This window comes from Dasypus novemcinctus, chromosome 21, assembly GCF_030445035.2.
Source record: "Dasypus novemcinctus isolate mDasNov1 chromosome 21, mDasNov1.1.hap2, whole genome shotgun sequence".
NCBI lineage: Eukaryota > Metazoa > Chordata > Mammalia > Cingulata > Dasypodidae > Dasypus > Dasypus novemcinctus.
Window position 1 is genome coordinate 40,614,401 of NC_080693.1, and position 14,651 is coordinate 40,629,051.

At 39.1% G+C, this 14,651-nt stretch overlaps 2 protein-coding genes across 2 annotated transcripts in view; one reads left to right on the forward strand and one right to left on the reverse strand.

The window, feature by feature from the left end:
* The window catches only part of CCT6B (chaperonin containing TCP1 subunit 6B), a 32,466-nt gene extending 24,704 nt beyond the window's left edge, over positions 1-7,762 (reverse strand). The window contains exons 1-5 of the mRNA XM_004449400.4: positions 7,549-7,762; positions 6,122-6,185; positions 5,432-5,566; positions 3,309-3,482; positions 676-779 (exon numbers count right to left, since the gene is read on the reverse strand). Of these exons, the coding sequence (XP_004449457.1) occupies positions 676-779; positions 3,309-3,482; positions 5,432-5,566; positions 6,122-6,185; positions 7,549-7,685 (614 nt within the window). The 5' untranslated portion in view covers positions 7,686-7,762. The remainder of the gene's footprint in view (positions 1-675; positions 780-3,308; positions 3,483-5,431; positions 5,567-6,121; positions 6,186-7,548) is intronic.
* Positions 7,763-7,831: 69 nt separating this feature from the next.
* On the forward strand, positions 7,832-9,860 carry ZNF830 (zinc finger protein 830). Its single transcript, XM_004449403.3, has one exon. It carries the CDS (start codon positions 7,867-7,869, stop codon positions 8,977-8,979), a length of 1,113 nt encoding a protein of 370 aa, XP_004449460.1. The 5' UTR covers positions 7,832-7,866; the 3' UTR covers positions 8,980-9,860.
* Positions 9,861-14,651: the final 4,791 nt, after the last annotated feature.

Sequence of the window (14,651 nt, forward strand, 5' to 3'; positions counted from 1 at the left end):
GGTGACAGGTACATATGTGTTCATTATTCTATTCTCTCTACTTTTACATACGTTTGAAATTTTCCATAATAAAAAGTTTTAAAAGACTTAAATCCAAAATCAACAAGGTACTACGTAATCTGGCCCCTCTTACCTCTTACTACTTTTCCCTCTTACTGTGCTTCAGCAATAGTGGAATACCCAAGCACACTTCTGCCTCAGGGTCTTTCAACTGTTATTCCCTCTTCTTAAAACACTCTTCTTGCAGACATTCAAATAGCTAGCTCCCTTATTTTCTCAGAGCCCTCCTTATAGCCTTCCTCACAGACATCTAGTTAAGTTTCTCATCAGAGTGGCCTTTCTGACCACTATAAATTAATACACATGTACACACTGTCACTCTATTTTTCCTCTATTCATAACATTTAACATCACTTATTTATTTGTTTACTGTCTCTCTCTCCCACTAAAAATGTAAGCTTTTGGGAGGAAGAAGTTGTATTTTGTTTTCTTTCATTTTGTCCACATTCCCAGCATCGAGAACAGTATCTGGCTCATGGAAGATAAAGAATTAAAATAAGTTGATTGAATACATGGATGTGGAATAAAAGTAACTAATGAAATTAATGAAAGAATATCTGAAGATAACAAATATATGCTAAAATCCAAGTATTGTCAAAATTTTATGTAATTTACGTTGTATCTGTTTCTGATTTATGCTTCATCTCCATGATTTCCACCATGAAGAGATCAATAGGATAACCTCTTCTTCTAACAGCCAAAACAGAATCCACCACAACCTGAAAGAGGGAGAAATGATTAAGTTTTTTAAATGAAACAATTAGCCCATGTCATCTATCACCAGACTAAGTAGGTAAAGAACTTCAAACTCCATAAATGGAGCTTCTGTATCTGTGGCAGTTTGATATTATTTATGATTTCCAAAAAGAAACATTATGTTTGTAAACTGGTCTGTTTATCTGGGAATGGTAACCCTTTGATTGTTTTAGATTCAGCTAAGCCATCTGATTAAATTACGTTAAGTTTAGGGCCCTGATTCAACCGCATCATTAGAGTGCATCAGAATTGAGACCCAGTCCTTGGGCTGATTAAACCAACTCTCACATGGAAGCAGACACACAGAAGCAGACACACAGGAAGAGAGATGAGCCTGATAGTCTACAGCTGATTTTATGGAAAGAACAGAGCAGCTGAGCCCAGAAAAAAAAGAGCCCCAGAGAGAGAGATGAGCCTTATGCCAGCCTACAGCTGAGATCAGAAGAAGCTGGGACCACAGAACCTAAAGAGAAAGAAGGAAGGCTGAACCCTTGCAGACACTGTCCATCTTGCACCAACACGTGGCAACAGACTTAGGGTAAAAAAGTACCTCTTATGGTACCTTGAGTTGGACTCTTTAAGGCCTGGTAACTGTAAGCTCCTACCCCAAATAAACACTCTTCATAAAAGCCAACAGAGTTCTGGTACTTTGCATCAGTACCCCTCTGGCTGACTAATACACTATCCTACAAAACAATGGGCAAGGCCAACAAGTGCTACTTTGTTACGGACATTCATAATAACCAATAAGCATGGATAGTCTAGAGCAGAGGTGGGGTCCGTGGAAAGATTTCAGGGGGTCTGTGAGCTTGATTTGAAAAAATCAACTTATTATCTTTATTTTCTCTGACCTCCAACGTAGAGTGTCATAAAACTGTCTGCCACTACATTCTGAGAAGGGGTCCATGGTTTTCACCTGACTGGCAAAGGGGTCCATGGAACAAAAAAGGTTAAGAACCCCTAGTCTAGACCTAAAGAAACTTAGAAATCATCATGTCCAAACCCTTTATTTTATATAGATAAGGAAAATGAAACAAGGCCTTAAGAAGTTAAACTCTTTAAAAAAGGTCTAATATCTAGTAACAGAGCCAGGACTATAACTAAGGTCTCTTTAACTGCCAATCCACTGCCCTTTCCACTATACCAACACTACTCAAAACTTTTCACCAAAGGACATCTTATTAGAAATGGAAGAAGTGTAATCTAAGGGAAGAACTCAAATTTGCTGGATATAACAACATGAAACTTTTTTTTTAAGTCTCATGTTTTATCATAAGAAGTTTTCAAGTTATGCTATATGCTTGTTTTAATGTGAAATAACGTAAAAAAAAGTAAATAAAAAATAGCGTAAAATTGACACCCCAGAAAGATGTGCCGTATTTATTCTGTCATATAACCCCAGGGATATGCAATTTGAAAAGCATAGCATTGCCCACCCTATTGCTCGGTACTCAGAAAATAGTGTAATATGAAAATATCTGACTATAGAAATAAGTATTAAGTATCCTAAAATAAAAATAAAGCAAACAAAAATATATCTTACAACAGTTCACCTCAGGTAACATACTTTTTAGTTTCAGCACCTAAAAGGGAATTATGAAAGGTCACCTGGATATTGAGAGTATCAGTATTTCTATAGCTCCAAAGAGAATGGAGGCCCTAACCAGACAGCACAAGGATTCTGGGCAACTTGATATACATAGTCCAACAGCAGAAAATACAGCAGCTTATCAAAGTCTTTATTCTGACTCTGCTCAGCAAGAAATTCTCTAATCTTAATCAAATTTCCCAAGCAGGGTTTCCTATTAGTAAGAAGAACTGAGCAGAAACAATTCAGGTGTTCCAGTCCACTTGGCATTTATATTTCTCAAATTAGACTAACAAGATGGTATTCTGATTGTTATGTCAATCTCTCGTGGTTTTGGTTGTCATGAATTTATCATATCTGACAAACTAAAATATTCAAGTTTCAGAAACTACAAAGCAGAGGAACAATAACATTATCAAACTATAGCCACTTAATAAGTCTTCCCAAAATATCCAGTCAATTTTGTCCTGACACGATATACATTATACCTTTAGAAGTGAACAAAACAAATATGCATTTCCCAAATGTGAATATTGTCCTATCAACCTTCATTAAAGTGGTGACCTTGACCATAAGACACACTGTCAAAACAATGTGTGGTCACCTCACATCTTAAAATATGAACCTCTTGTTAAAGGGAACAGTATACCACCCCAGTAGCTTCCACAGATGATCCATAAATGTCAGGTAACTTAAAAGAAAGTCTAATATGTCACTTTTTAAAAATCACAAATACTATTCTGACCAGTCAAATTTAGTCTATAGCTAAATCGATAAATACTTGTCTCAGTATTTTATTTTATGATCAACAGAACCACATGTAATATTTGATCTTCTTATAGGAAAAAAAAAAAACTATGTGTCAGGCCATACTCAATCTGAATGCAAAAGTTTAAACATATACCTCAGTTAACACATCGGCCAGTTCAGCATGAACTTTAGTTCGCAGAGATGTTCTAGCCACATCTAAGAGGATTTCTCTTTTCATCTCTTTTTTTATTTTAGCTTGCTCCAAAACTTCAAGGGCTTTTATCTTTGCAGCTTCAAATCCTTCAGTTATTATTCTAGGGTGCAGGCCCTATTACATCAACAAAAAACTATAACTTATAAAGTCAGTCATCCAACGTAAAAATTTCTATCCTCTATTAATAGGTATGTCCAAAATATAGTATTACCTATATCAATGCTACTAAACTTACATATATATGTAATTTATAAGTCCTTTTTTCAGTGCTCCATATTTGAAACAATCGCAAACTTACAAAAAAAGTTGCAAATTCAGAACAAAAAATCTATGTCCCTTTTTATTTCTGAAAATTATGGCATTATTATCATGTCTACACATATTTCTTTTTTCCTCATCCAACCCTAATTTAAAGTTTTCTCTTCATCCTGTGCTTCAGAGGAAGCTGACCCAATCCATAGCTCAATGGGTAGACCTTCATCAGTCTAAGTGAATACCCCTAAAATTTTTATGGATTTGGAGTAGATGTAAGACCCAAGTTGGCCCAATCATACTAAAGGAAGAATTTATCTTCGTAGTTGTGTGAATGATTCTCTCTTACCTTCACCTGCTATATGTTACTAAGGGAAGCAGGTAGCCCTAATTTGGGGTAGTCTTACTTTCATGAAAATCAAAGCATTTGATTTTTTCTAGTTAAGAAAAAAAGAAAAAATAAATTTTAAAATTTTAAAAAAGCCTTAGGATGAAAAAGCATTGTGAGTGGGAAAGCTAAGAGAAAAGACCTGGATATTTGATGACTGATTGATAAGTTTGCCTTATCTCTGTATGTTCTGTTACGGTAGATAATAATTTCCTTGTTCGGTCAAGTTTCTACATCTTACAGCCAAAAAGCACTGAAATGATATAAACTGCAGGTACTGGATTAATATATTAGAATTCCCGATACCAAACAAAACATAAAGAAGTATTAATTTTAATACTTTGATCAGGTTATGCTTTGCTGAAATGGTTCTTGAAAGAGAAACAATTCAAATACTTACTTAGAAAGATAAGTAATGCTAAGAAAAAAATGCACATTTAACAATGGCAGAGATAGAGAAATGGTGTGATTTCAGAGGCTAATGAGTGGAGGAATCTGACTAGAGTAGATGGTTTATAAAGGAAAACAATATTAGAAAGGCAGTTAAATTTACAATGTGAAAATATTCAGTTTTTCTCCAGTTATTTTTAGAAAGGTATATAATTTGGCTTAAACTTTATCAGTAATGTTTTACTCTTTAATCTAGCCAAGAGAACATGAGTATTCTGTTTTTTTAAGACTTATTTTTTATTTCTTTCTCTCCCCTCCCCCCTCTCCCCCAATTGTCTTGTTCTCCGTGTCCACTCACTATATGTTCTTCTGGGTCCGCTTGTATTCTTTTTTTCTCTTATTTTTTTTAAATTTCTCTTTATTTTTTTTAATGTTACATTCAAAAAATATGAGGTCCCCATATACAGCTTGTATTCTTGTCAGCAGCACCAGGAATCTGTGTCTCTTTTTGTTGCATCATCTCGCTGCATCAGCTCTCCGTGTGTGTGGTGCCATTCCTGGGCACGCTGCATTTTTTTCCGCGCAGGACAGCTCTTCTTACGGGGGTCACTCCTTGCTTGTGGGGCTCCCGTGTGCGGGGGACACTCCTGCATGGCACAGCACTCCTTGCACACATCAGCACTACACGTGGGCCAGCTCACCACACTGGTCAGGAGGCCCTGGGTTTGAACCCTGGACCTCCCATGTGGTAGGAGGATGCTCTATCAGTTGAGCCAAATCCACTTCCCAACATGAGTATTCTTTTACTTTTTTATGTATATTAAATATTTCATTCTTAAGAAAGGTACATAATTCTAATAAAAGGCATTATTTTGGCAAAAAAAAGTTTATATATTATTTCTTATAATTGTCCAAGACTATCTTAATTTAAATTAACTTTTACCCGCTAAAATTAAACTACTTTACTAGTAAACAAGTAGCTTTCCATTCAAAATAAAGTAATATGAATGTGAATTCTGTGAAATTTTAGTACCTCGGAAATGTAAAGATCAGCTTGTTTAAGTAACTCCCCGATAATTAAAACATTTGAAGTAGTACCATCTCCTGTAATGTCATCCTGGGCTGTTGCTACTTTTGCTATCAAGGAAGCTGTTGGGTGTTGAATTTGCTGAGAAAAGTAAATAACAGATTAAAAAAGAGAGAAGATGAGATAAAGAAGCAGCCCCTGAAAACAAGATAACCTGAAAGTTAATAGTAAAATAAGAAATGAAATAAGCTTCATTCTTCAAGTTTACAAGTTTTATATTATCAATACTGAATAAATGTCAAGTCCAAAATCTTAAAAATTGCAAAATTAATGAGGTTTGAACATTTTATAAGTCTTTGCTTCAGAATGCAATGACATTTCCAAAATAAGATTAAATCCTTCAATCTCAAAGATGAATACATTTACCAAAATTGCAAAGGACTTTTAAATTTTTTCCATGATTACAAAGAATATGATGCAGTGACTTTAAGAGTTAATTGTTAATTTATAAGCATTCCTAAGCTATTACTTGTACTATACAAAGATTTGAAAATAGCTGATAAACATTTTTTATCAAGATTTAATCTAACAAGTGTATCTCAAGACTACAGTATTTAGCTGACAGTCTAGGTTTAAAGATAAACAAATGCTACTATGTTCTATAAGCTTTTATTGAGGTCGGCAGCATCAGCTCACCATCTCATGAAGCAACACATTGCCATCTTTGGTGAGTTTGATGTCACCTGCACCAGAAACAAGCCTGTTCAGAGAAGAGTAATGTTATTAACCTCACACGGCAAGAATCAAGCAAGACACTCCCACTGCTTGCCACTCCATCATACCTAATACAGAGAACTGGACTTGGAAAACATCCACTGTACCACAGGGAGTTACAACAGTAGTTACAACCACTTGCAGCCCACATAACCATTTCTCCCCAAATGGACTGCTATGGCTTTTTCAGTCCAAGTGCAGAATCAAGAGGTTTAAATATAGGAGCAGTTGATGAGTTTATGAACACTGGTTTGGTCAAAGCTGTCTTGGAAATCTACAGATGACAAATTTGCAAATTTCCTGCAGATTTATTTTATTTTGGTGAATGCTATTCATTCATTCACTTAGCTGAGTCACAGTCACACCCCATATTTACTACAACACCAAGTTCTGTCAATTCTACAACTTAAACAGCTTTCAGCTATTTAGCTCTCCTCTCCATTTCCACTGCCACTATCATCTCTACCATGGTCTACTTCAACAGACTTCTGATATCTCTGGATTGGAACCCACTCTTCACACTAAAGTTACCTTTCTAAAAGGTAATATGACTCAGTCAGTTTCCTGACCAAAAATCCTTCAGCGATTTTTAAGTTTTCTATCACATTCAAGGTAAAATCCAAACTATTTAGCATGACATAATTGACCTTTCCCAATCGGGTTTATGTCCACCTTTCCTACATCATCTACCACATCCCCACAAGCAATACTTCCCCCCAATAAATCTGTTTTGTTTTTGTTTCTGTTGGATTTATACACTGGGCTTTCATTTCCTAAAGTTGCACTATCTAGAAGGCCCTTACTCCCTTCTCCAATTGGTGACTCTCTTAAGACTCCGTTCAAACATCACCTATTTGAGGGGCTCTTCCCTTCTCCCTACTTAGTATGAATATACGCATATGTACATATTATTAGTAGTACATATCTTCCCTATCAGAGCTCCTTAAGAACAGAAACCATATCTTGGCCTTATCTGTGTTCCCAGTATCTAATACCTAAGTGTTAGGTTCTACAGTTAATTTATTTCGCTCATTCCTTATATAGTCTTTAAGACCAAGGGAGCCAAATGGTTTGTTTCTAATGAGATTCTATCTGCATATGAACCTTAACATCACAGAGAAAGTCGCAGGTGAGAAGGGTCACTCATGGGACCCTGTCCTCGGGGAGGCTTTTCTCTTCCTCCCCCACGAGGATGGGGATGGCCTCAGGGCAAGAATGAGATGGAGGGAAAATAGGCCCAAAAGTGCAGCCACATTGTTCCGATCTCTCCGCGGTTTTCTGCCTCAGAAGGCGCCCCAACACCCAACCAACCCCCGGCGCCCCAACTGCCGTTCCAACCGCCGCCTCACATTTTCATGGTGCCCTTTGGCCCCAAGTTTGTCCGCAGCACATCCTGCAGCCCTCGGGCGGCACATATATTGACAGCCAAAGCAGCCTGGGCCCGTGCCACTTCAGCTTTGGAGTTCACCGCCTTCACCGCAGCCATTGCTTGCGCGGTCAGGAAAGGCGACTGCCCGGGCAAAAACACACTTAACCGCGATTCTGAGCGAAAACCTCGACACCCCACCCACTCCCCTAAGCTCCAGCCAATCACCGCCCAAGAAGGAAGTGATGTTATCAGATATCGCCCGGACGGAAATCGGAGTTGCTGGTGTCCGGTCGCGAAGATGGCGTCCTCCGCCTCCACTCGGGCTTCGGCGGGGAAGCGAGTGGTGAATCAGGACGAGCTGCGGCGGTTGATGAAGGAGAAGCAGCGTCTCAGCACCAACCGGAAACGCATAGAATCTCCATTCGCGAAATACAACCGGTTGGGGCAGCTGAGTTGTGCCCTGTGTAACACCCCGGTTAAGAGCGAGCTCCTATGGCAGACTCACGTCCTCGGAAAGCAGCACCGAGAGAAAGTTGTCGAGCTGAAAGGCGCCAAGGAAGCCCCCCAAGGTACGTCCGCCAGCGCAACGCTTCAGTGCGCCAAGAGAAAGGCGCCGGACGCAGATAGCCAACATGCTAAGAGGGCGAAGGCCTACCTGGTGCCTCAGGTACAGCCGTCCACATCCGCTTTGCCTGCAAATTCTTTTGACAAAAGAGGAAAAGAGCCCACTAAAGCGGCCCCCACCAGGGCTCCGGGACTCGGTTTACTCCCTGATTATGAAGATGAAGATGAGGAAGAGGAGGAGGAGGGAGAAAGAAAAGCGGGGGGCGCCAGCAAGCTGTCACCTGACGCACAAGGCAAAGAACACTCACTTTCCTCATCGCGGGAGGCAACAAATAGTGTGCTGCCAAGCGATTTCTTTGATACAAATCCTCCCAAGGCTCCCTTAATCCCTCATTCAGGGTCCATTGAGAAAGCAGAAATACATGAAAAAGTGGTGGAAAGGAGAGAGAACACCGCGGAAGCATTACCGGAAGGCTTTTTTGACGATCCTGAAGTAGATGCGAGGGTTCGAAAGGTTGATGCCCCAAAAGATCAAATGGACAAAGAATGGGACGAATTTCAAAAAGCCATGAGGCAGGTCAACACTATTTCCGAAGCCATAGTGGCTGAAGAGGACGAAGAGGGACGGTTGGACCGGCAGATTGGGGAGATTGATGAGCAAATAGAGTGTTACCGTCGGGTGGAAAAGCTGCGGAATCGCCAGGATGAAATAAAGAATAAACTTAAAGAGGTTCTGACCATTAAAGAACTGCAGAAAAAGGAGGAGGAGAATGCTGACAGCGATGATGAGGGAGAACTGCAGGATTTGTTGTCTCAGGATTGGCGGGTGAAAGGGGCTTTGTTGTAGTTGTTCAAAGAACCAAGATTTCTAATGCCCTTTACTTTTGTATAGAAAAAATGCTGTCTCTTGGTATGATCTCGGTTACTTAGTGCCTAGAGGTTTACGTACCTAACTGGATTATGGAGATAAAAGAGTCTGTGAGAGATCGAATTTTAAATTGGTGTAAAATATTTTTGAGGTGAAGTTTTTGAAGTTTGCTATACTAAAATGCCAACTTTTTCACACATTTACAGGTTTAAATGTATAATTCTGAGTTGTAAAATCTGTAAACTGTAAATACTGCACATAGTTAAATATATATTTACTTAAGTAATTCTGTTTTAAAATTTATAAATTAATAGAAGTTAGACCAACAGACCAGCATATAGATGAATACAAAGATGTGCGATTTGGGATGTACAAAGCTTTTTCTGACCCCTAAATCAAACTAAAAAGGTGGTTTAAGACCACTGCTCATAAACACATGTCATTTTAGTCTAATCAGTTCTCTACCCATGATTCTGTTTCTACTTTCAAACCATGCTTTAGGAGAACATGGAAAAAAAATATCTGCCAAACATGCCCAATTTCCTTAATCCAAAGTTTCTTTTGACTAAACTAACCATTTTCAGGTGTAGATGCACTTGAGAATCACCTATGAAGTTTTTAAAAATTCAAGTGCCTAAATCCTACCTTTAATGAGATTGAATAAATCTGAAGTGAGGCCCAGGCATCTGTATTATTTAAAAAGCACATCGGGTTATTCTAGTATATGGCAAAGTTGGAGAACTACTGCCCTAAGTTCAGAAGCCATTTATATTTTTTTCAAGCTTTGCTTTTTCTTTAACACATTCCTTAAGTTTACTGCCTTTTAAATAAAAGAAATACTGCCTATTATTTATCTCCCACTCTGTCTTAAAAGTTTTATTATTATATTTGTAGTAAATCAGAGTTACAGATTATATCTATTGTAGGACAGATATTTTAAGTTGGTTTTCCAGCAGTAACAATTGGCTCTTTCCCCACAATGATAGTTTCAATCTCTCCTCCCTTTGGAGATAGAGGTATTCAAATATGAAAAAAGAATTAGCAGTGTTCTAGGGATTTAAAAAAAAAATGCATACAGCATATTTAAATAACAGCAATAATAATAGCTAAGACTTATGTAGTTCTTACTGTGGACCAGACATGACTCTAAATGACTTACATATATAAACTCAGTCTGGTTTGGGTGAAAAAAACATGTTCAATGGAGGGGAGTACTAAGAGAGAAGGTGTGGAAAGCCTTGGCTGCTATATAAAAGAAGTCCTTTTGTAGGCAATATGGAGGGAAAAAACTGTTAGTTTTTGAGCAAAGAATTTTATCTGCAAAGTATTGTGAAAAAGTATTCTAGTTTTAGGATATAGAATGAAATGATATGGAGAAGAGAGCTGGGAGACTAGTTAGAAGCAAGTTTTTCAAAACTGATTAGGTATGGATTAAGGGGAGAGAAGTAGAATTGAAAGAATTTCACAAGAACTAACATTTTAGTGGCTGATAAGTGGAAGAAAAACAAGGGATAAAGATGAGATCTGGGATTTTTTTGTTTTTTAGTGTGGGCGCCTTAAAGTAGTTATCTAACACTTACTGAGCAATTGCTATGTGCCCAATATTATTCCTGCTATCTTTGGCACAAAGCCTTTGCTTTCTTGACCTGCCCCCTGATCAGTAATAGCATCTTCAGTTTGATGACATAGAACACATGCCTACTTCAGATGTATGAATCCAGACTTACTCAATTTTCTATCATTCATCACTTTCTCATAATCTGAATAATTTCAGAATATGAGAAAATACAAAGATGGGCTGAAATGGTGGGCCCAATTCTACCCTGGCCTAAGAAGCTGGCTAGTACTAAAGAAGTACTGTCCATTGAAAATATAATACAAGCCACATATGATTTTACATTTTCTAGTAGCCACATAAAAAAGGAACGGATGAAATTAATTTTATTTTATTTTTAACTTAGATATTTTATAGTTTTGATGCAAGATTTTTGAAATCTATTGAGTGTCACACAGCACACCTCCAGTTTAGCCACATTTCAGGGACTCAGTTACTTGTGATTAGTGACTACCATATAGAACAGTGCATGTCTAAAGGAAAGGTATCCAAGTGGAAAAATAAAACATACTCAGGAGATAGTGAGCACACCAATTTAACTACAGATTCATTTTGGAGTGGCAGTGGAGTTATAATTTGAAAGGTAGGTTGTAAGCAATTGTAGAGAGTCTTCAATGAATGCCTTTCTCTAAGGAGTTTGAACTTTCTCTAAGTCAACAACCGAGTGTCCTTGAAGTTTGCTGAACCCTTGATTGTAGCACAGTTAAAAGAAGAGCCTAAGGAGTGTCTGCCCACCCCCCACCCCCAATTCAGGCAATATCACATTAGAATTATTATAAAAGCAACAAAGATATCCTCTTATCACCACACTTAACAATTTAATACAGTTCTCCTAACTTGGAAGGAAAAAAAAAGGTGATATCCTAACCAGCCTTCAAATATACATTTGTTGGGAAGGAAGGGTGAGAAGCTGCTGCAAGCTGAGGAGGCAGGAAACCTAGCCGGGAGCAGTTGTTGGATGGGCGTCATCACCGGGATCATCACCATCGAGGCAGTGAAGTGCAAGATCCAGGTTCTACAGCGGCCAGCCAATGATGGATGATGCTGAGAGAGCTGGGGGTCTCCAATGGAAAGTGGAGGGAGAAAAGCAGGTCCGGGAACAGGCTGAGGCTGAGGCAGCCTCCTGGAACTGTCGGATCCACCCAGTTGAAGAGCAGCTGTATAGTGCTCAGGAGCACTTGGCCACTGCCCTGCAAAAGCTGGTGGAGGCAGAGAAAGCTGCTGAGAGTGAGAGAGGTATGAAGGTTATTAAAAACCGGGCTTGAAAAAATGGAAATCCAACTCAAGCTAAGTACACTGCAGAAGAGGCAGATCAGAAGTACAAGGAGGTGGCTCTTAAGTTGGTGATTTTCTTTTTGAACTGTGAAAACACTTTATTATTTAAAAAAAAAAAAAATATATATATATATATATAGTTTAAAGATACTTAGATTACACAAAATGTTACACAAAAAAATATAAGGAATTCCCATATGCCCCAATCCCCACACCTCCCACCCTTCCCCATATTAACAACTTCTTTTATTAGTGTGGTACATTCATTGCAAATGATAACATATTTGGAGCATTGCCACTAAGCATTCGTTACAGTTGACATTGTAGTTTACACTCTCTCCCATTCAGTTCTGTAGGTTATGGCAGGATATACAATGGCCTGTAACTGTCATTGTAATGTCAGGACAATTCCAGGTCCTGAAAATGCCCCTGTTATTACACCTCTTTTTCCCTCTTCCTGCCTTCAGCACCTCCAGTGGCCACTGTCTGCACATCAATGATATACTTCTTCCATTGCCAGAATACCAATAAGTCTATAGTAGAATACCAGTAAGTCTACTCTAGTCCATATTTTATTCTTCAATCCTGAGGAATCTGGATGGTATTGCCCACTCCATCTTTAATCAAGAGGAGGCCTCGATCCCATACAGCTGATGGATGGGACTCTCTTGTTTGCAGTTGCAGATTCTCAGTTCCTTGGTATGATGGTTGTCCATCCTCACCTTGTAAGTTATTCTGGGTGAGTCCAATGAACTGGAAAGTAGGTGTTGCAACTCCACTGAGGTTCAGGGCCCACCTTACATATCAACAGCCTGATGATTCAAGTCTCTTGGACATATACCTATCAACTCCAGTACTAACTGTAGGTTCATATAGAAGGAACAGAAGAGGCATATGTAAAGAAGTCACAACTGAGTCCAACTCTATCACACTTGGGAGCACAAACTCCAAAGAAGGGCCCACTGGCAAGGCACCAAACTCCGGAGCTATATGTGGTGAAATAAGCTGGTGATTATTGGAAGGCACTGAGGAACAAGCTAAGCTGCAGAGTCCCATTACTGAGAGGTAGATGAGCAGATCAGACTGATGGACCAGAACCTAAAGTGTCTGAGTACTGCTGAAGAAAAAGTACTATCAAAAATAAGACAAATATGAAGAAGAGGTAAAGATTCTTACTGATAAACTCAGGGAGGCTGAGACCCATGATGAGTTTGCTGAGAGACTGGTAGCCAAGCTGGAAAAGACAATTGATGATATGGAAGATAAATGGAAGTGCACCTAACAGGAGCACCTCTGTACACAAAGAATGCTGGACCAGACTCTGCTTGACCTGAATGAGATGGAGAGCATGCCAGTCCTGCCCTGCTGCTGATCCTCCCTTTGATCCCAACTGCTGAGGCCAACCTGCCCCAAGCTGACCTTTAAACTGAGGGCTGATCTTTAACTGGAATGCTATTTTCTCCTCTCACTGTACACCCACCTCTGGCCCTGTGTCTTTTTCACCTCTTTGTCTCTCCCAGAGATTGCAGCTGGGCTAGGGGCTGAGCACCTTTGGGAATAACATTCAAGGGAATGTGAGTACAATGAAAGTGTCTTTAAAAGCGTGTTGTGATTTATACATTTTGTAATTATCCCCCCTTTTTGTTGTTGTAGCAACCATTTGTGAAAACAATCCAAATAATTCCATAGCTCTGAAGCAGCAATCTAATCCTTTTATAACTTTTGGAAGGTAATTTTTCAGCTTAATACATATTGCCCTCTCCAGAGAGGAGGGAAAGAGAGATGAGCCTGCCTCACTGAGAGCTGAACATAGCCAAGGGAAAACTCATTGCTCTGTGCAAAGCACCAGCCAAACCAAGAAAGTGATCCCAGGAGTTAGCCTCCACACACGAAAAAACCCACTGCTCTTCAGGTTTTCAGCTTTAGGGTATCTTAAGACAAATTATTTTCTTTTTCTCATCAGAAGTGACCAAATTAACATGGTAACTCTGTCTGAGACCAAATCTTTGTCCTATCCTTTCTCTACCCCCTTCTCAGTAGCTCACAGAATGAATCATGTGCCCCTTATGTTGGGGTAACGATTGCTGTACTCTCCTGCCTCCTTTTTAAAAAGGAAAAGAAAGAAAATTATGTTTTTGCACTAATTTACCCATCTGAAACATCACCCTTTTCTGGGTCTTAGTGGGCTGAATATGATCCTTGGGCCCTCACTTTGTAAGCTAGCTCTCTAACCTCATCTGTTACATTCTCCCCCTTTAGTATCTAGGTCCAACTTCTCACTGGTTAGCTTTCTATTCCTCAAACATACTGTTTCAGGGCCTATGCCCTTGTGATTCCCTCTGTTTGGAACCCGACTTGAGATAGCATGGCCACCTTCTCAGGTCTAATGTCTCTTTCTCAGAAAGCCCTTGTAGGTGACATAAGCAGCCATCCCACCCCCTCCTGTCAGTCTCCATCACATTACTCTATTTTATGATTCTTTAAGTTTATTTGTATATAAACTTAATGTCTCTCCCTACCAGTATGGAAATGCCATGAAGGCAGGGAGCTTGTCTATCTTGATCACAAGCTGAAAAAATACCTGGCATATAAGAGGGCTGAATAAGTGATGAATGAATAATACCCACACAGCAGGAAGTTGTTTGGAAAAGTGGTGGGGGAAAAAAAAAAGACAAAGCCAACTCACAGAAATTGTAACCAGAACAAAAGTCAGTTCAGTCCTTGAACAAAGAACTAAGAAACCTTTTGCGGCACTGTCTCT

Coding starts and splice junctions, on each gene's coding strand:
- ZNF830 (XM_004449403.3), top strand. CDS start 7,867: ATGGCGTCCTCCGCCTCCACTCGGGCTTCGGCGGGGAAGCGAGTGGTG.